The sequence below is a fragment of the Magallana gigas genome, chromosome 2 (genome assembly GCF_963853765.1).
Source record: "Magallana gigas chromosome 2, xbMagGiga1.1, whole genome shotgun sequence".
NCBI classification, from domain to species: domain Eukaryota; kingdom Metazoa; phylum Mollusca; class Bivalvia; order Ostreida; family Ostreidae; genus Magallana; species Magallana gigas.
Genome location: NC_088854.1, coordinates 50,479,243 through 50,500,927, shown reverse-complemented (window position 1 = coordinate 50,500,927; position 21,685 = coordinate 50,479,243). Strand labels below are relative to the sequence as shown.

Genomic DNA, 21,685 nt, shown 5'->3' with positions numbered 1-21,685 from the left:
TGGATGAAGATATATGATAATCGTTTATTTTGTGTAGATATTTATCGTTAATAATGTAATTTCATTTAGTGTTAAATTCAAGGAGAAACAAACCAGAAAAGTTAGATTTTACCAGAGACACATGAATAATTATCATGATTATAATTGTCTCTGATTTTTTCTTTTTCATTATGAAATCAATTTCATGACTATAAGTATTCTCTCTCTCTCTCTCTCTCTCTCTCTCTCTCTGAGAGACACATCGGGATCGACATTCAGAAAATCTTATCACTACGCACATGCGCATTTCACTTAACAACAGTCAACAGTACGGGGTTGCAGGGAAAAAAATAGACTGAAAAACAAATGATAATTGTATGTGATTATTTCTAAACATAGGATAATTCAGGTATGGAACTTCAGCGTTTAATCTTGAAACATAACACTGTGTAAGATGTCTACAAACCAATCCATAAGTTGTAGTAATGTTTTCTTATGTGCAGTTCATTATCAATAAACATCCAATCATATTTGGTCATTTAGACATTAAAAAGGTGTGATAAGGTAGCTTACTGCATTTTTAAGTATGTGTTTATGGAATGAAAAGGATTTTGCTAAATGCTTATCAACTCATGTCGTGTTAATTATGCATCTACATATTGTTTTAGCTGAAAAGGACCCAACTCAACCATGTACAGCCGTGGTAATACCTCAGGTCTAAGTTCTATCAGCTATGGCTCAAATTTATCTGGGGGCTCACACACACGGAAACCTGGTCAAAAAAATAAAAGGGTTCAAGTGTGGGCAAGAGTTCGACCAACAGCAGAATTTGCTTATGATAATTTGGAGTTACTGCCAGATGGAAAGGTATTATATCATGTGTCATCATAACTGTGGTGTTTTTTTAATAAAATTTTAATTGACTATGTAAAATTGACATTGTAAAACATTATCTTTTTAAAAATTATACAAACATGAAAACAAATAATAAGTGATTTATCAAAGTTAACATTGAAGATTATTTTCAGTGAAAGCAAGACTATTAAATTTTTTTTATCATTTATCTTCCAGAGCATTAATGTTCATCAAAGAAAAGATACAAGGAGAGGTGTTGTAAATAATCAGATTCTTGACTGGTCATTCAAGCTAGATGGAATATTTAACAATGCAGCACAAGATCAAGTGTTTGAGACTGTTGGTGCTGATATTGTCACTTCAGCTTTAGATGGTTACAATGGTAAGAACCGAATAATGATCATCATAGTTAATTATCATTCCTTAACATAATGTTTCAGTTCAGCATTAGATAGTTTTATTGAGAAAAACCTGAAGAACATCAAATTAAAAGACATGTTACTTTGATCTGCATTCATATTTTCAAAAAAGCTTGTTTTTCAATTCAGGTAATTTAGTAATATTTAATTTCATTTTACAGGAACATTGATGGCTTATGGACAAACAGGAGCAGGGAAAACCTTTACAATAACAGGTGCTACAGAGAGCTACAAGGAAAGGGGGCTTGTTCCAAGGGCATTGTCTCAGCTGTTCAAGGAAATAGAAGAAAGACCAGAATTTGCAATAACTGTCAGGTATAACTTACAGATACTAGAACTAAATCTTACTCAGTTATATTGATGAACTGCCATTGAACAGTATGATTATTCAAGGGTCAATCCAATCAGATGGTGATTAGACAACTCATGAGAGGATATTGTAAGGATTAACATCAACTGAATATTTCTGTTAAACTTTAAAGAATATGCAGTTGCATTTTTTTTTTTTTTTGGACAGAGAATTTTTTATTCAAGCACTAAAATGTCAGTGTACTGAAAGAACAATTTTTAGAATAATAAGCATGATTATTCCGGACACTACCTGAAGGGGGGGGGGTCTATGAAGGGGGCAAGAATGGCTAAATACAACTGTGGTTTCATCAATATTCGTTGAATACCAATTTTCATGGATTTTGTTGTTCAGTTGATCCATGAAATTAAATGTTCATCGAAGTGCAATTTCTATGAACATTTTGTATTGATAGGGTCATTGGCGACAAATATTCCTATCCTTGAAAACTGTGATTTCCACTTTATCCACATAAATTGATATCCTTGAATATTAATGAAACCACAGTAGTAGTGAGTCTTCCCCACAGAAGAATGACTGTATAAAACAACACCAGTGTTAGATTTGCAAATGATCGTGTTCATACCTAGTAAATACGTTTGTTTCTATCATTATGTTTACCTCTTGATGTTGATGACAGGGTTTCCTACCTGGAGATCTACAATGAGACCATGTCTGATTTGCTGTCCACTATGCCGGAGACGTGGAAGAACAAGGAAGAGGGTCAGGATCAGGCTATGGTTGTTGTAGAAAACCAGGATGGAGTGTATGTGAAGGGTCTGTCCTGTCATCTAGCTCAGTCTGAAGAGGAAGCACTTAATCTCTTGTTTGAGGTATGGTCTCTTTTTGTGCTCAATTTTGTTAAAAAAAAAAAAATTCTATAATCAAATAGATATCTTTCAACACCATTTGAAGGCAATTATGTTATTTAATTTATCGATGACACAAAATGTCTGCAGCAATATTTAACTTTAAATACCGTATATAGGAAATTTTAATTTATTTTTTTTAGGAAACATTTTCTTGGTGTTTTTTAATTGCTGTCAGGTTTATTGAATTTTTGAAATTATTTTTTGTAGGGAGAAACAAATCGTGCAATTGCTGCCCACTCACTCAACAAACAGTCCTCTAGATCTCATTGTATATTCACAGTCTATTTGGAGGTAAGACTTCAAAGTTTGATTTTGGAGAAGAATGATTCAACCTTCTGTTTTCTTTGTAAAATATTGCTTTTTAATGATGTGACTTTTGGTATTTGTAGACAAGATCTAGAGTACAGTCAAATGCTAGATATACCATTTCTAAACTAAACTTTGTGGACCTAGCAGGATCAGAGCGTCTAGGAAAAACTAAGGTACCGTTAAACAAAGATCAGAAGATCCATGCAATGATAGATTTTATTCCCATATAAATGTATAATAATTGATGGATCAAATCATAGATAGTGAATAGTCAAGCTGCAAACTTATTTTCGCATTACATTATTTCCTATACATTTCAATTATTTCAAAGCAATAACCTTAAAATATTACTTTATGCTTATGACAATTTGGAGTGACATACTGCATGCCTAATACATGTACTAAAAATGTAATAGAAAATGGATATAAATCAACATTTCAGTCAGAAGGGAAGACACAGCAAGAAGCTATGTATATCAACAAGTCATTGACGTTTTTGGAACAAGTGATTGTAGCTCTAGCAGACAGGAGGAGGGAACACATTCCATTCAGACAGTCCAAACTGACACATTGTTTGAAGGACTCCATTGGGGGAAACTGTAACACTCTCCTTGTCGCAAACGTCTGGGGAGAGGAAGCTCAGTTAGAAGAAACAGTAAGTGTATTTACAGAGGGAACATTTTTTTTTTTTACTATTTTGAGTGTTTCCTTAAATAAAATATATGAACCTCTGATAAATACATGTATAACACTTTAAAGCAAGCAACAAAAATTTGGAAAAACTGCCAGAGAAAGAAAATTTAAAGCAATACAAGGTTAAGGAGCAAATTGAAAGTAAAACTTCAGCAACATTAAAGTCTTTAGTAAATAGTCCTTTAACGTTTACAATAATGGTATCATTGTAATTTAGGTGTCTACTCTGCGGTTTGCCACCAGAATGATGTGTGTAGCCAGCGAACCAGCTGTGAATGAACTTTATGACCCTGTAGTTTTAGTCAAAAAACTAGAGAGAGAAATTCAACATCTAAAGAATGAACTTGCTATGCATGACACATTGGTAATTATTCATTTGTTTACTTTTCTGAAGATTTTATATTATTAATGATGATTTTGTAATTTTTATTACAAGTATTTTACTGCCATATATACGGGTACATTGGTATATCACTGATTGCATTTTTACAGACAAATCGAAGCATGGTATCATATGACCCCCTGTCAGAACAGAAAAGATATGAAATTCGGCAGCAAGTTCGAAAATTCTTGGAAGGATCTATAAATGAAATTGATGTGAGTAAAAGCAATGAAATAAGTGATATTTATTGAATTAAAAATCAGCTTGACATTGAGTCAATGATTTGTCCCTAAGCTGACAAACTTGTTTGTTTACTTCAGATTGTGAATGTCAGGCAGATTCATGGGACATTTGAAGCTTTTAAGGAAGTCTGCATGTAAGTATTTGGTTCATTAAAGAAAATCAAAGTGCTGAAGTACTGACGGGAGTTGATTTTATCGATTATCATTTATTATCTTGCATGGCAATTAGTTTCTAGTTTGAATTACGCACTTTTTTATAATATGGATTTTTAGACTTTTCTGACAAGAATTTCGGGAAACCCCATATGAATCATGTTGTGTAATATTTAAAGATGGATTTTAAACTATGAATTAGTAGTCGAAAAAATTCTAAAAATTGTTTGGATCCAAGCACTATTGATATCGAACTCTAGTCTCGTTCAACCATACGCTCGGCTGTCTCTGACAGCCAAGCGTTTGGTTGAACGAGACTATATTAAACTCTGGCGTAGGAATACATGAGACTACAAAAATATCTACCTTGTTCATATCAAATAAAATCTGACTATTTTCAAAGTGTTTATAGATAAGTTTCCTTGAAAACAATGCTTAAGTATACATTACATCGAATTTTTCTATTATTTTCAAGAACTAAGTCTTGTCAGCGGTGGTGATTTGTGCTTAGGTCCAAACACTGTTTCACTTTCGGTTTGCCGGAGTGACTCCATAGGAGAGTTGATTAAAATCAACTCCCAAAAACTATCCAGAATGTTTGAATGTTTGATATGAACTGAATTTTATAGCAATATAGCTTAAATATGTACATGTACTTGATTCTTTTCATAGAATTATTATTCATTATTTTGATATCTTCCTTGCAGGCAAATGGAAGCTGATGTTGAACAAAAGCTGAGAGAGAAGTATACCCTGATAGACAAGACTGACCCAGCTGCCATTGCAGCAGCACAACAGGTAATTACTTGCGCCAAAATAAAGTCGTCCTAATGCTTCACTTGCTGAAGGGTTTCTTTTTGCAGTTTCATCTAGGAACATTGTGCAATTTTGCAAATACCAAGTTTTTTTTATGTTTTTTTTTTTTTACAATTTAATTTTTATTCACCTTTGAAAGTTTGGATAGCAGCATCATGTTCTGTTTCAGCTAGATGATAAAAAATTATTTTAAAAAAGCACTCAGTAATAAGAGATAAACTGTAGCTATGCTGTACATTTCATACACTTTTAAGTGGATTAGAATGACCTGTTCATATTTTTATAAAGATCAGATGTTTAAATTGCATTAATATTTATTTTCAAATATAGAGTGAATATGAGGTAATGCATCTATTTCAGTTCTATGAATTTATTACTTTTTTAAAAAGTTCTTTTTCACATGCTGTATATTATAATCATTGTCACAAACCAGCACTGTGTATTAGTCTAGATAAATATGAATGCATGTCTTAAGACTATACATATTTTGAATTAAATGCGAATAACATCACTAGCATTGCTTTATGAAACACCCTTTTTGTAATTTCCAATGAAAGTATGATAACTTGAGTATATCTCATCAACATTATACATGTATAACACATAAGTAAGTGTTGTATGATATTCTGATTTAAGCATGGATAAATTCACATTTTGGTTCTTTTAAAATACACATAGTTTAGATGATGTTTGCATGTGTATAATTCAAGCAAGATTCTTTATGTTCTGTTTACATTTCAGTACATGTACATGTAATTGTAAAACAAAAACTGAATACCGGTAGATATTAAAGATTAAAGCATTCAAACTTGCTCTGAAGAATACATGCATATTAAACACAGAAAATGATACCTGTTTCATATAATTTTTACCCTGATAGTCAAATATACTGTTCCTTCAATCTGGAAAATATATTTACTCAAGAAAACATTACCAATATATATACTCTTTTGTTCACTAATTTACAGCTACCTTTGATCAATATATTATTTCTATTAACACCGTAGAAACATAAGAAACCCTAGATTTAGAACTTTGTAATTTGATTTTCCATTTATATAACATTCATGATACGAATGTATTAAAGTGAAGATTGGTGTATTATCATATCATTGTCATTAAAAATCAAAATTTGCTTACAACATGTTACTCAAAATATAATAGAAATTGATAAATTCTAAATTACCTAAGAAGTTACCTTCTTACAGGCAGGAGTAAACATCACAGATGAAGGAGTTCTGGTGGGGGACACAGATGGTCAAGGATTTGGGGTGGGCGTCGCCCCCAAATCTGCCAAGGCTGACCCCTCAGCTGTTGTTCAAATAAAGAAAAAGGAGAAGGAAAAGGAAACTAAAAGAGGAAAAGGAGGAAGAGATGCTAAAAGGTAATATACTGTAATTAGCAATGATTCAATGATTAATCTGTGCTGAAAGATTATTTATTAAGCATATAAAGCAGCAATATGTACAGAATAAGTAAAAAAAATCCATAGAATTGAACTAGGAATGACACAACTTTTAAGATTATAAAGTTTATTTGGTTGCTCTGTAGTCCTGTGGGTGGTAAGAGTGTAAGCAGCCCCTCACACAGTGCTAAGGGAGAGAGAGAGGTCAAGTCACCCCACCCCTCTATAGACCGACCAGATCACGAGGATGCTCCTACCCCAGTCAGCTCGACTGGTCCCTCACGGGCTGATAGACTCACTCGACCCAGGTATGTAAACAACTTGTTGTAATGAAAGTTGATAAAATCAGGTTTTTCACAAATTTAAATACTTGTAATTTGCACTTTGTTAATGGATGGTAGTTCATGAGTAAGGATTATGATTTCTGATCATGCATGATATAGAACATTAAGGGCACCTATTTGTAAAGAGGGAGGTACCGACACAGCTTTATCAATTATTTCTTTTCAGCACTCCCCCAAGTCGAACAGCCAAATTTGAGGAGTTTAAGCAGGAGAAAGGGGTAGAAATCAACAGAATCCTAGTTGAAAACAAAGAGATCTTGGCATCCAAGAAAAAGGCCTATGCAGATTTAGCCAAACAAATAAACACATCAAAGATCGATATTGATGCATCCAGAGATAAACTAGAGCGACTTAAGGAAGAAAGAGAAGCAAATGGTATGTGGATTTCAACCATTTGACATTATGTTAATTTAGAACTGAAAATACATTTCAACTTGAAACTTCTATAATAAGTATCATAATGATTCATCTGCTACGCAGAACATAAAAGATTTTGAAATTTGGCATACTTGAACAATTTGACAAGGGTCAGGTTTCAATTTCCCCTTTTGATAACGGGTGTATACCATTGATGTGTTAATAAGCCCTTTGGATATCAATTCTGTAGGTCCTCAGTACAATGAAGATGGAGATGTCATCATCAGTGAGGAAGAGTTCCTGGAGATCAAGAGATTAAAAGATCTCAAACAGCATTACAGAAGCGGTTATGATGAGCTGAAGAATTTGAAGGCAGAAGTTCAGTATTGTCAAAAGCTGGTGGACCAGTGTCGACAGAGGCTCATTAATGGCAAGTTTCTGGCTGTGACTTGCATTTTTCATTAACTGATATTGAGTGATATAGATTGAGAACAATCAAATATTCTTGAGCAAAGTTGATCAAGCTTAAAAAATGTGGTGCTTTATACATGAATTGTTTTTTTTCCCAAAGACTGTTCATTTTTTATACATATCTTTATTATTCCATTTCGGTTTAACAGAGTTTGATAACTGGTATGCTGAGAGTTTCCTGAACCAGACAGATGACATTTCTAGCTCAGCCGCTGGTCATGGAATGAGACCTGGGGTGATCCTCCCATTCAATCCAAACCAAGTGGTCAGTTATTGAATGTTGTGAATATTAACATAAAGGAAATGCGAAATATATGAATGATCATTGATTAATACTGTACATTAATTCTTGCTTCAACAATATTCTTTCTCTGTCATTGAATTTTGAGTTTCTCCTCTTTTTTTTTTTTTAAGCCGGAGGATGAACAGGAGAAGTTTGATCGGTTACAGATGGAGCTCCTGATGAACAACCCTGACTCAGCAGCTTACTACAATGCACAGATGAGAACACAGAGAAGGGTGAGTAGATTATGATTAAGTTAGCCATACTTTGAAACCTGACAAAAACCAAGACTCTTTCTCCTTAAATAAAATGTCACCAATGAAGTAAAATCCTCTCAAGAATAACTCTGGATTCCTCATTTATTCGATGATTCTGTCTTTTTGTAACAAATCACGAGAAGCATCAAACTTTTATTGTAATTCCAGACAGTTTCAACTGTCAGAAAAATAAAAGTGAGATTTTAAAGTCTACAAGAAATATGCTTCTCACAATTTTTGCAGGGGTAGTAATTCCTCGCATTTAATTAGGAATTTACAGTACATCCTGCAAAAGTTCCAAAACACTGTATTTTAAAAAGTAAATACCTGCGTATTGTTTATGCTTTTTCTATTGATTCCCATATTTTTTCTTTCAGAAAACATATGAAACTGCCATGTCACAACCTCAGCCGTCTCTGCGCCAGTCGCCAGGGATTCCGAAAATGACAGTCAGAAACAAACCCCCAAACATGTTACAAGTCTCTCAATAAACAGTATTGATATTCAGTTCTTTCTCTTTGGGAATGGAGTACTTAAATAATTGTTCTTTCATTGACCATGAAGTGGTTATTATTTACTTTATATTTTGTTATCACACCTTTTAGTACTTAATTTATTTACAAGCTATATGTACATGAATTCAGAGCTATTTTGGACTCTTAGGATTTGAAGTTCTTATCTTTATACTTCTATGAATCCATGTTTTATTCAAATGTTATTTTGTGTATCATATGTATATATTTTGTACATGTTTATCATTGAACACAGATTTAGAGGCTGGCGATATATTGCATCATGTGATGAATGACTCTTGAAGTTTTGTTGAAGTTTGAACTTATTCAGTCTCTGTGATAAGTATTTTTCGTGTGACCAGCTAGGATTCCGTCCCTTTTGTTGTTTTAATTTTATCTTTGAAAATATAAAATGTCTTCAATAAAACATCACAATTTACAGGTTTTCTTTGGTTTCAATTTATTCTTACTGCTTCATCACAACAAAACCATTAAATAAATATTTTCCACCAATTTAAATTTCACCTAATTTTCACAACAGAAACCTTAATACAATACTGGTAAATAAAATCACCTCATCTATTTATATTAATTTGCAAGCAGTGTTTGATTAAACATTATGTTGAAAAGTTAAAATGACTTCTGGAAGCTCATTCAAGGTTAAAGGTTCAAATAAACCAAGTAACAAACATAAACAGTATGTATACGGAACATGTGTTTAAGCTTCATCAATATCATATCATGAAATTGAAATTTTTAAGCATTAACAAAACGAGGTCCTTTAATTGAACTGATTTAATAAAAACAAGGTTGTACATTTCTTCAACTGTCTGGTTTATGTAATGAAAAAACACGAGCTGTGTTATCTTCTGAAGCTGTCACAAGAGTTTTTCCATCTCTGAAAAGAAAATATTTACAAGTCAAGCATATACAGTCATGGTTAAACATAGTTATATATTATAAATTTACGACACTGAGTATTTTGTTTAATTTGTCTGATACATATATATATAGAGTATGGTACCTAAAAGCAGAGTTGCATTATGTCAAATACTAGTATACAAAATGTTAAGAATCAATTATACTCAAAATGTTTAGAATCAATTATACTCAAGAATGCACTGTCACAATGACTAGCAGATCCATGTTTCCCAGTACATATCGAAACCTCACCTGGAAATATCAAAGTCCAGCACAGCATCCTGATGCCCCGACCATTCCAAGCAACATTTGCCATTTCTGGCATCCCACATTCTGACCACTCCATCCAGACATGCTGTGTAGACCAGTGGAGAAGTTGTGTCCCATTTCAGCTTTACCACCCCTCCCTATAATAAAGCAAATGTATATACCCGGTATATAAATGACAATGTTTTTATTGTGTATGTTCATTTCAATCCATTTACATTCAAACCTCATCAAACAAATCTGACCCATGATTTCCCAAACTGTTATGAGGATAGCAAAAATCAACAATTATTTTTTTTCAAATTGCTTGACATGCAGAAAAATATTTGTCTCTTTTGTTGAGGGTTTGCCAGACTGATTTTACTCCTTAATTCGCCTAGAAATCACTGACATATGAACATTATAAGTATGACACTAACAGTGTGCTGGCAGGTGTTGCGGTTTGTCTGGGTAGGGACATCCCAAATGCTTAACTTTCCGGTAAGAGTCCCTGTGGCAGCAAGTGATGACTGTCTGCAGTGAAAATATACATCAGTAGGATAAGGACTTCTTTTTACATCAATGTGACCTTAATGTATCCTCAACAAAAAAAATGGATTTCAATGAAAATAGTGCACATTTACAGGGAAACTTTCAAAGGCTTTAGCATACTGTAGCATACTATAGTCTGTCCCAAGATATTTATGCCGCACATTTATGATTTTCTGAAATTATTTAATATTTATATTAATAAAAAGGCCCGTCTAGCTTGTCAGGTTTCAATATACAGCTAAAAAATGTAATGTATACGGGGATTTTGTATTGCAACAGACCCAGATGATAACATTGAAAAATTGTGCAAGATATTCAAAGTTACTTGCACTTCTTTCACAGGTATGTGTATAATTTTTTAAAAATCGTCAAGCAAGTTATGTGCAGCATAAATATCTTGGGACAGACTATAGTATGCTCTTTGTCTCACTAACTCCAAATCAGATATACTATTTGTGAACAAAATTCTACATCCTTATTGCCGGTACATGTAATGAAAATTTTTTGCTAAATATGATCAAACAGCACATGCATACATCATCCATGGCCACATTAATATACCCAATTAATATCTTTACATTTCATAGATTTATTGATACAGATAACAAAGGCCTGACACAACAATTGATTTACCCTTCTAAGCCAAACATAAGATTTCTTTCAAAACTTACGTGTAAGAAAATGCGCAGCTTTCTACAGAATTTTCATCCTCAGAATTTTCTTCAGCACAATTGAATGTGGTCACCACCTGTTAATGTTAATGACAAATATGCAGGTTATAAGTACATTTCAGCCTTTGTAGGTAGTTGTACTATTGCATAGCCAACAGCTTGAACTAGTAATTACTGTAAACGTACTGTGGTTTCATCAATATTCGTTGAATACCAATTTTCGTGGATTTCGTAGTTTAGTTGATCCACGAAATTAAATGTTCATCGAAGTGCAATTTCTATGAACATTTTGTATTAATAGGGTCATTGGCCACGAATTTACCTATCCTTGAAACTGTTTCACTGAAAATCTCTCTCAATCTCTCTCTCTCTCTCTCATGCTTTTAATGTCGGCAAAGCATCAGAGAGCAATTAAATTTTGTAAATTAAAATTTAAAAAATATGTCTGTCTAGTAGAAAAAAGTTCAACAGTTGCTGCCTTGAATTTTGCAACAAGCGTCATATATTCAATCCCCATTTCTTCAACGCGCAGCAAAGTAGTTCATGAAAATTCATGCGCATTATATGTATCCAAAATACATAGTCTTGTATTTAAAACACGTTATTAATAAGAAAGCTAAAAAAAAAATAGACAATTCTCTCGATATTAAAAAAAAAGAAACAAAAAGCCAACACTTTTGACAAAACGTGGCTCTTTGTGTAACTCTTTTGTATAGCGGAAGCTTTTACTTTGACACTGTTTGGTTTTTTGTTTACTTTTGAAGTTGTGCTATTTATAGTAACATTGGCAATTTGCCTGCCTACAGCCAGGACTCTGCTTTCAGCAGAGCCCGGCTAAAAATCATATTCCGCCAAATATCGTACATGCAACATGTAAATATACACGTTTTCAGTAATCTAACTATTGTAGCATTGGTTTATCAGGAGGTCTGCTTTAGGAGCCAGCTTACCTTGCCTGTACTGGAGTGGATAACCTTTGCAGTGGCATCTGTTGAACCTGTTAGAATCAGGTTATTGTCTGGGTGGCAGTCTATACATACTACTGATGAAGAGTGAATGTCTTTACCTGAAAAAAAGTAATGTCCAGAAACATGTACTCCCAAATAGGTCAAATTTGGTCCTAATGCTTCTATTCATTTACTTGGTTGCTTTTTTAACTTGACATCAACTTCCTAAAAAATTTAAATTTTTTGTTTAATTAAATATGTCACGTTTTTAAACAATCAGTTACAAACCATTCACATTTTGTAAACATGATGCTGTTTTCATATCCCAGATTTTAACTGAGCCGTCTTCATATCCAACACACACCCTCTTTCCTAAAATATAAAATATACATGTGAATGTAATGAAGTTAAATCTTGAACCTGTTAGCATTCTTACACATACCTTGGAGATAGCTGAACATCAAAAATCATTTTTATGGCATCTGAATCATACCATAATATAGAATGAAATGTTATTTCTTCATTCAAGGATTTTTACAAGATAATTTTTTTACAAATGTAAACCCTAAACCATTCCCTGAATATCAAACTCACCGTCTGGCATCAAACATCCACTTCCTGCTGACAATCCATGTCCTTTAAATGTTTTACAGTCTCCACTGGGAATCTTCCACATCCAGGTGGTTCCATCTTGTGTTCCCACGATCAAAACATGGGCCATTTGATGCCACTGCAACCACTGAAATCAAACAGTCTATGAGTCACACTCCAGGAATATACAAATACAGATACAGGGTATATTTAACATGTCTCACATAAAGCCATTCATTGTTGAAATTTACATGATAACTTAACTGTTTCTTTGGAAAAGAAGGTGAATAGTCACAAGTACCAAAATTAAGCGCACATTCACTAATAATTGAAACAGAGATATATTTGCCATAAAATCAAACTAATACGGTAATTCCTATAGAAAAATGTACATGCCATGCTTGTAAATTCTTTGAGGGAAAGTTTGAAAACAAAAATGCTTGTAAATTATCAAATTATAAACTATATTAATAAATTATCTGCATTTTCTGATCACAGAGAGGATCAGAAAACCTTGACTTCGGAAGATGTAGGATTACATTACTGCAAAATCATTACACAAATAATAGATGCCTCCATGCAGAGAAAATAAATCCATGGACTATGGCTTACTTTCTGTAGTACATGTAATTATTTTATGATGTAGTTTTTTTGCTTTCTTGTCTGAACAAGACCAACAAGGTGATGTCAATAAACTGTATTATGTACCTCAATATCTGAACATTCAAATGACCAGACTTCTTTGCCTGTGTCCACTTTCCAAACTTTGATCAGTCCACCAAGATCAGCAGACGCTGCATACACTCCATCATGGCTGAATCCTACGGAGGTTACAGAATCCTTGTGCCCTACAAGTTGTGTCAAATAATTTAATTTTTAGCCAGATGTTCATGGTATATGTATTACTTTTAAAAAAATATAATGTTATTGCATTTATGCACATTATAATTGTATCAAATTTCAAATTTTGGTAAATAAGTTAAAAGATTAAAAAAAAAAAGTTTCTGTGATGAAATCAAACCACAATCTTATATTGATAAGAAAAAAATAGTTGAGATAGAGAAAATCTTAGTGATTATTACTCTATACCAATTGGAATGCATTTTAGAATTACCCACCATAACACTGAAACTTGGTCTCCCCTGATGAAGCAGACCAGACATAAGCTGTGTCGTCCTGACCTCCAGTTATCACAAGGTCACAGGTGTTATTATCAATCCGGGCAGTGAAAACAGAATCTGCAAATATAAACATGCATATGATGCAACTGGTTAATAAGACATAACACTCTCAGTTTCTTGAGCTCTTCCATCAAACAGCAGAGCTAATTGTTGAGCATTCTTCCCTCCCATGTTTGAATCAAAATAATACTCATTAACTCCTCTCAATTCTGCGTAGTGACCATGGGTCAATTCATCAAACTTCTATCTTTTCATACATATTCATCATCATCTCGGTCCACTATTAATGAGAGAATGAAACTTTTCTTTTGAAACATGAAAAAGATATCCAGGTGTTAAAAGAATGAATGTAAGTTTTAATGCCATTGGTAAGATTTCCTTCACAAATCCTTGAAGTAACCTTTTTGAATTTGGTATACATTATATACTGGCCAAATTTTCTAACGCCCCATTTTTATTTTTTTGTTATTTACAAAATTTTAGCATCAGTTTTTAAGTCGTTGCCACTATCGACTGCTGTATAAAATGCTCAACTGTTCATGTCAAAAAAATTGTAATCAAGTAAGTAATTACTCGACCATGACCGCTTTTATTATAATAAGAAACGTGGAACGCTTCAATATGTTATTCAGATGTGTTATTCAAAAGGACTTGATTCTATCAATTCCCTATCTTTAACTGGTTGTAAAAAACTTATAAACAATTACCAAAAATGCGAAGCATGTTTGCCCTTCAAGATCAGTTGGTGTGGTCAAAGCAGAGCGTGGTTCACAAAAGGTTTGTTTTGTGTTGAAGACCCGTCATGAAGGATAAAAGGTCATGTAATGACACGTCAACATAACCGCTACATTAGGATAACTCACATTTCTGATAGACACCGTACAACACGCGCGACTGCATTTTAGACCATATCATGGGCTTTTATGGGCAGGACGATATAAATCCAATAGTGAAAAGGTCCTCGGCATCCGAATTTAGCAGAACTAGACCACATAACAAATGAAATAACCTTCCACAAAGGTTTCTTATTCAATCGTAGGATCTCTTTGAGATGCTGTTATTAGCGCGACGGGAAACATATGAGGTTTTAATGTTGTGATTTTTAATTCTTAAGTACCTATACTTTATTTAATTTTTATAAAGCCCTAAAATAAATTTTGATTGAGTTTTTAATAAAATACTTTGTTATTATTAATTCTTTATAATTTATCATTGTCATTTTAAAAATAATTGGAATAATAATAGTATAATACAAATACTTGCCTTAGGGCATTAGAAATTTTGACTAGTATATATTTGTGTCAGAGAACAAGAAGAGTTTAGTCATACATGTATAGATGTCCCACAATCAGTGTATAATTGATATGCACCAAATTTTAGAATACCCTCCGGGGGTGGGGGGATTTGACAGTTATTTTTCACTAGATAATTTTAAAAACAAATTAAAAGTTATTTGTTATTTATCCTATTGAAAGTTCTCTTTTATCAGAGGAAAAATGTACCTTGAGTTGGAATAGTGTATTAATTGTAAGAAATAGTGCATTAATGTTATCTAATATAAACTCTATAAACTCGATAAAGGAGTACATGTATAAACTAAAAAGGAATGTAGGTGTTGAGCTGCAGTATGAATTCAAACCAGCACTACCTGCATGTTTCTTGTACACAAATGTAGAATCATCCCTGTATGTTACTTCATCTTCAAACTCATCCGAGTTATACTGTAACTCATTCTCCAAGTCCATCTCATTGATGTCAGCTGACAGACCTATCAAAAGGAAATTTTGAATACATTCAGAACCTATAATTATTCTTATTACTTCACACTATGCTGGCATTAACAAACAGTGTGGGTCTAGAATGTTACTTGTAACTTTATGTCTGAATTTATACAAAAAGATGTCTTAAATAGTATGATAAAATACCGTAAGATTTGATGTCAAAATCTGTATTCCACTTAATAGTTTAAAGGGTATGTATTGTAATGTTAAAAGTAAATCTATTTTTTTTTAGTTACAAAACTTAATTTTCTTTACATAGATAGGGTCACCATGGTCATTTACACTAAAAATAATGAATTAAATAATATCAGGAGTATCTTTCTATATAACAAGGCAATATTAACTTTAACCTAATATAAATTCATGACAGTTCATAAACTTAACATACTCAACTAAAAAACGTTGAAACATGCGTACACAAAGTATTTTCCAAAGATATTGCTACATATCCATAAGTCTGAAATTTATAGGCCAGATTAATTGAATTTATCGATAGATCTAATTCTCAAATTAAATTTAAGAATATTGTTGAGGTATTTTAAAGCCACTTTAAAAGAACAAGAGGCCCAGGGGCCATATCGCTCACCTGAACAACAATTGCCTTAATTCTGATCAAATTAGCATTACAGTATCAAAATATCCTGACAACTGAGTACAGTAGATCTTGCTAAAAAAAACTGAAAATCTGCCAATTTTATCCACGTCTTATTTTTTGGTAAATACCAAGCCCCTTTTGTTGTTGTAACTGTAAGACGATTTTTCTCTATTCCTATATACCCCCCTCCCATTTCGTGGCCCCACTTTTCTCTAGGGAATCAAGGTTTCATCAAACATAAATCTGCATAACCTGTGCTTTCACACTAAGTACTGAGTTTTGGACCAAAAACTTTCCCAAAATATTTTTAAAGATTTTCTCTATATATTCCTATGTAAAACTTGATCCCCCTCTTGTGGCCCCACCCTACCCCCGGGACCATGATTTGAACAAACTTGAATCTACACTATCTGAGGATGCTTCCACTCAAATTTGAGCTTTCCTGGCCTAATAGTTTTTGAGAAGAAGATTTTTAAAGATTTTCTCTATATATTCCTATGTAAAACTTGATCCCTCAATTGTGACCCCACCCTACCCCCGGGGACCATGATTTGATCAAACTTGAATGAACACTATCTGAGGATGCTTCCACTCAAATTTGAGCTTTCCTGGCCTAATAGTTTTTGAGAAGAAGATTTTTAAAGATTTTCTCTATATATTCCTATGTAAAACTTGATCCCCCAATTGTGACCCCACCCTACCCCCGGGGATTATGATTTGAACAAACTTGAATCTACACTATCTGGGGATGCTTCCACTCAAATTTGAGCTTTTCTGGCCTAATAGTTTTTGAGAAGAAGATTTTTAAAGATTTTCTCTTTATATTCCTATGTAAAACTTGATCCCCCTCTTGTGGCCCCACCCTACCCCCGGGGACCATGATTTGAACAAACTTGAATCTACTCTATCAGAGGATGCTTCCATTAAAATTTGAGCTTTCCTGGCCTAACAGTTTTTGAGAAGAAGATTTTTAAAGATTTTCTCTATATATTCATATGTAAAACTTGATCCCCCTCTTGTGGCCCCTCCCTACCCCCAGGGACCATGATTTGAACAAACTTGAATCTACACTACCTGAGGATGCTTCCATTTTAATTTGAGCTTTTCTGGCCTAATAGTTTTTGATTTGAAGATTTTTAAAGATTTTCTCTATATATTCCTATGTAAAACTTGATCCCCCTCTTGTGGCCCCTCCCTACCCCCGGGGACCACGATTTGAACAAACTTGAATCTACACTACCTGATGATGCCTCCACACAAGTTTAAGCTTTCCTGGCCTAATAGTTTTTGAGAACAAGATTTTTAAAGATTTTCTCTATATATTCCTATGTAAAACTTGATCCCTCAATTGTGACCCCACCCTACCCCCGGGGACCATGATTTGAACAAACTTGAATCAACACTATCTGAGGATGCTTCCACTCAAATTTGAGTTTTCCTATCTGAGGATGCTTCCACTCAAATTTGAGCTTTCCTGGCCTAATAGTTTTTGAGAAGAAGATTTTTAAAGATTTTCTCTATATATTCCTATGTAAAACTTGATCCCCCAATTGTGACCCCACCCTACCCCCGGGGATTATGATTTGAACAAACTTGAATCTACACTATCTGAGGATGCTTCCACTCAAATTTGAGCTTTTCTGGCCTAATAGTTTTGAGAAGAAGATTTTTAAAGATTTTCTCTTTATATTCCTATGTAAAACTTGATCCCCCTCTTGTGGCCCCACCCTACCCCCGGGGACCATGATTTGAACAAACTTGAATCTACTCTATCAGAGGATGCTTCCATTAAAATTTGAGCTTTCCTGGCCTAACAGTTTTTGAGAAGAAGATTTTTAAAGATTTTCTCTATATATTCATATGTAAAACTTGATCCCCCTCGTGTGGCCCCACCCTACCCCCAGGGACCATGATTTGAACAAACTTGAATCTACACTACCTGAGGATGCTTCCATTTTAATTTGAGCTTTTCTGGCCTAATAGTTTTTGATTTGAAGATTTTTAAAGATTTTCTCTATATATTCCTATGTAAAACTTGATCCCCCTCTTGTGGCCCCTCCCTACCCCCGGGGACCACGATTTGAACAAACTTGAATCTACACTACCTGATGATGCCTCCACACAAGTCTAAGCTTTTCAGGCCATTTTGTTTTTGAGAAGAAGATTTTTGAAAAATACCAACAAATTTTCAATAATTCTCAATTATCTCCCCTTTAAAGAGGGCATTAACAAACTTGAATCCTCTTCACCTAGTGGTGCTTTGTGCAAAATTTGGTTGAAATCTGCCCAGTGGTTCTTGAGAAGAAGATGAAAATGTGAAAAGTTAACAACGACGACGACGACAACGACAGACAACGGACAAATTGTGATCAAAAAGCTCACTTGAGCCTTTGGCTCAGGTGAGCTAAAAAACTATAAACATAACACAATGCCTCAAACATTTTCATTGGCCTGCCTTACACTTATTAAATTATGTGACAAAATAAATTAAATGAATTAAAATGCTTTAATAATCTTTAAATAGCTCAATCATATGTATCGAGGAAGAAAAGAATGTTTCTGTTTTTTAAAGTTTTAGGATAATTTATTAAAGGTGGAGCCTTTTCTTTTGTAGAATTTTCACTTCAGTATGGGATATTCATCATGATATTACTCTGGTGGAAAGCTGATAACTTTATTCATTAACGACCAATTAAATCTAAGTCATCTGTACTACGAAATCAGATGATCTCATCTGAAAAAAAGACACATTCATGAATGCAAACATAACTAAAATTAAATCGATAAACTACTGTAAAGTTAATGCATTGTTTACATCTTTTGGTCTTTGTGACGTCATAAATCCACAAAATCAAGAAATATATGCGGGGAACAATTTTCCACGGGTGCTGAGTTTTCACAGTAATATCTCAGTAATGCAAGGGCAGAAAAATCTAACTACTCATGAAAAAGCTAACAAAGTGAGAACATTTCTTCAGAAATATGAAACAATTGTTACTTGCACTCATTTGAATGTTCACATTTAATAGATTTTAAGAGGATTCCAGTGATTTCCGCAAATTTCTGGTATTCCTGAGGTGAACTGACGTTACAATCACTTTTAAGGTGGAATGCTACACCAAAATTTTATTTTATGAATCGTTAGAGTATTATTTTTGAAGCAAGATGGCGTTGTTAAAAGAAGGATAGATGCCCTTTTTAAACGTTTTTTTTTTGGTATTTTTTACGAAAAGGTGGAAAATCTGTTTTGGTTGCAAGTAATGCACTGTAGAGTTTAAAATTTGATGTGAATAAATGTATAATATAAATATCTAATAAACCATGTCCAGTAATGTCAACAAGATGTTTTTTTATTTTTGATATTAAATTATTTATGAAAATAAATTTGATAAAAACATCTTTAAAGTTTTGTTCATATTTTTCAAACCTATGGATATAAAATCTTTTAAGGTGGTATGGGACAGTGTCCGACACTTCCATGTTGTGATGTATTGTTTATCAAAATAAACAATAAAATAAAGTGTAATTATATAAGTAGTTTCTTTCCAAAAATGTTCACCTTACTCCGTAGGGCAGTGGGTAAGAGGGTTTACTACGAACCTGTAAGTCATGAGTTCGAATCCCGCTGGGGTTTTTACAATTTTTACCTTTTCAAATATTTTTAAAAGATTTTTTTGTTGTTAAATATTGTAAAATTTGAAAATTCTAAACCGGTGAAAGTTTTTCAATCCTTTTCTTTAATCCACATAAATATCTACAGATGTCCCATACCACCTTAAAGAGACGTGTCTTATGGAGAAGAAATATAAGGCAATCACTTTTTAAAAAGAAATTGCACCGGTGCATCACGATACTTATTTTGACGATATTTGGATCGATACATTTACCATTTGTACAACAATACCATAGCGAACTTTTTTTTATTTTTCAAAAATATCCGAGCTTCATATTTCGACTATTTTTAGTCCGCGCGCCTAATATGAAAGTACAAAGCGGAAAACCTCGTAAAGTTGTCAAAACTGTTAGGAAGCTAAATCTGGAGTGTGGACAACTTTTGGATTACTTGTTTATGAAAAAGTAGTGTATATGAGACTAAAGTAATTTGTAAATTGTGCAACGCTCATTTTAAATATATCAAAATAACTTTGGACATGCAGTAATACATCGACATGTTGAATAAATTTTTAACCCTTATTCATGTTTTCATTTAGTTGCAATGTATCGTGATATGTATCGTATCGCATCTCATGTATCGTGATATGTACCGAATCGGCTAGGTACAGAATCGTCCCAGCCCTAATCTAAATTGCAAAAAATTGAAAATCAGCAATATTTCTTCATGTGACAAGAAATCAATTGAATTTTTAATTGTTCTCCTAATTTACAAACCACATTCCAACCAAACATCCTAGTTTTTGGGTGAAATTGCTATATATTTAAAATTCCTATCATTCAAGTCGGGATCAGTTTAATAATGATTGGGTGTGGTTCAATTTTGAAAATTTGCCATATCTCTAAAATTTCGCCAGTTTGATTCAATTTCTTTTTAAAAAATGAATGCCTTACAATTCCTTTCTATAGAATATGTTGCTTTAGTAAATTTTATCCATAGGTTTGAAAAATATTATCAAAAGAAGTTTTTATTTTCATATATATTCTTTTTATCAAAAATATAAAACGTCTTATTGTCATTACTGGACATGATTTAATAGATATTTATATTATGCATTTATTCACATCAAATTTTAAACTCTACAGTGCGTTACTTGCAATCAAAATAGATTTTCTAATTTTTCGTAAAAAATGCAAATAAATTCGCATAAAAATTAAGGGCATATATCTTTCTTTGAACAACGCAGTCTTGCTTCAGAAATGATACTTAAACGATCCATAAAATAAAATTTTGGTGTAGCATTCCACCTTAAAAAGGAAAAAAATTCTGAATTGAACATTATGTTAAAATCTTTATTATTCAAGGACATTTTATCCAAAATTAAACTAGTTCTACAGTACCCATAGAATCATATATCAATTTAAAAAAGAGATATGTACATACTGTAGTGTAAAAATTATGGATAACAAAAAGAAAATATATTGAATTTTTAAATTCATTTACTTTTTTGCATTCATTTTTAAAGTCATACAATTTTATTATTAATTTATTATTTTGATACCTATATACATATATATTTAATCATAGGATGCGCTCGCCCCAAACGGTCGCACCGTAAACTAAAACATTATTGAAATTGAGAGACTGACAGCTGAGCCTCTTTTTAAAATGTTTTTCATACGATGATATCACACTGAAAACCTTCATATCATTTTACCATCATCTCCAACGACTTCGTCATCGTCCGAAAGAGGTTCAGTGTCATCAATTTCTATAATTTCAACAACCTCTTCAGAATCACGATCTTGCTCAGGATCTGGGTCCATATTTTCTTACAACTCGCGTGCAATAACAGAGTCGTCATCAAACTGGTGTTTGAATTTCGTCCA

General features: G+C 33.0%; 2 protein-coding genes across 3 annotated transcripts; one reads left to right on the top strand and one right to left on the bottom strand.

The window, feature by feature from the left end:
• The first annotated feature begins 229 nt into the window (after positions 1 to 229).
• LOC105329829 (kinesin-like protein KIF9) lies at positions 230 to 9,139 on the top strand. Of its 2 annotated transcripts, XM_011431284.4 has the most exons (20): positions 230 to 388; positions 648 to 846; positions 1,051 to 1,216; positions 1,415 to 1,568; positions 2,243 to 2,435; positions 2,682 to 2,765; positions 2,864 to 2,956; positions 3,226 to 3,438; positions 3,694 to 3,840; positions 3,969 to 4,073; positions 4,179 to 4,234; positions 4,961 to 5,051; positions 5,400 to 5,411; positions 6,278 to 6,453; positions 6,621 to 6,782; positions 6,985 to 7,193; positions 7,426 to 7,605; positions 7,796 to 7,911; positions 8,061 to 8,165; positions 8,564 to 9,139. In XM_011431284.4, exons 2-20 carry the CDS (start codon positions 670 to 672, stop codon positions 8,675 to 8,677), a joined length of 2,553 nt encoding a protein of 850 aa, XP_011429586.3. In that variant the 5' UTR covers positions 230 to 388; positions 648 to 669; the 3' UTR covers positions 8,678 to 9,139. The 2 variants fall into 2 exon arrangements, with proteins under 2 accessions (XP_011429586.3, XP_011429587.3); XM_011431285.4 differs by lacking the exon at positions 5,400 to 5,411.
• A 336-nt stretch (positions 9,140 to 9,475) lies between these two features.
• Positions 9,476 to 21,672, bottom strand: LOC105329826 (angio-associated migratory cell protein). Its single transcript, XM_011431283.4, has 11 exons — positions 21,514 to 21,672; positions 15,456 to 15,575; positions 13,745 to 13,864; positions 13,335 to 13,474; positions 12,630 to 12,774; positions 12,324 to 12,407; positions 12,039 to 12,154; positions 11,089 to 11,165; positions 10,306 to 10,399; positions 9,872 to 10,026; positions 9,476 to 9,596 (listed from the first exon to the last, which is right to left on the bottom strand). Exons 1-11 carry the CDS (start codon positions 21,620 to 21,622, stop codon positions 9,521 to 9,523), a joined length of 1,236 nt encoding a protein of 411 aa, XP_011429585.3. The 5' UTR covers positions 21,623 to 21,672; the 3' UTR covers positions 9,476 to 9,520.
• Between the last annotated feature and the right edge of the window lie 13 nt (positions 21,673 to 21,685).

What these genes read in the sequence shown, in the direction of transcription:
- LOC105329829 (XM_011431284.4), top strand. Translation starts at nt 670, where the DNA reads ATGTACAGCCGTGGTAATACCTCAGGTCTAAGTTCTATCAGCTATGGC. An exon ending in GAATTTGCAATAACTGTCAG is followed by an intron (nt 1,569 to 2,242) that starts GTATAACTTACA and finishes TGTTGATGACAG; the next exon opens with GGTTTCCTACCTGGAGATCT. An exon ending in GATCTATAAATGAAATTGAT is followed by an intron (nt 4,074 to 4,178) that starts GTGAGTAAAAGC and finishes TGTTTACTTCAG; the next exon opens with ATTGTGAATGTCAGGCAGAT.
- LOC105329826 (XM_011431283.4), bottom strand. Translation starts at nt 21,622, where the DNA reads ATGGACCCAGATCCTGAGCAAGATCGTGATTCTGAAGAGGTTGTTGAA. An exon ending in AGCTGCGCATTTTCTTACAC is followed by an intron (nt 10,400 to 11,088) that starts GTAAGTTTTGAA and finishes TTTTCACTGCAG; the next exon opens with ACAGTCATCACTTGCTGCCA. An exon ending in CTGGACTTTGATATTTCCAG is followed by an intron (nt 9,597 to 9,871) that starts GTGAGGTTTCGA and finishes TTTTCTTTTCAG; the next exon opens with AGATGGAAAAACTCTTGTGA.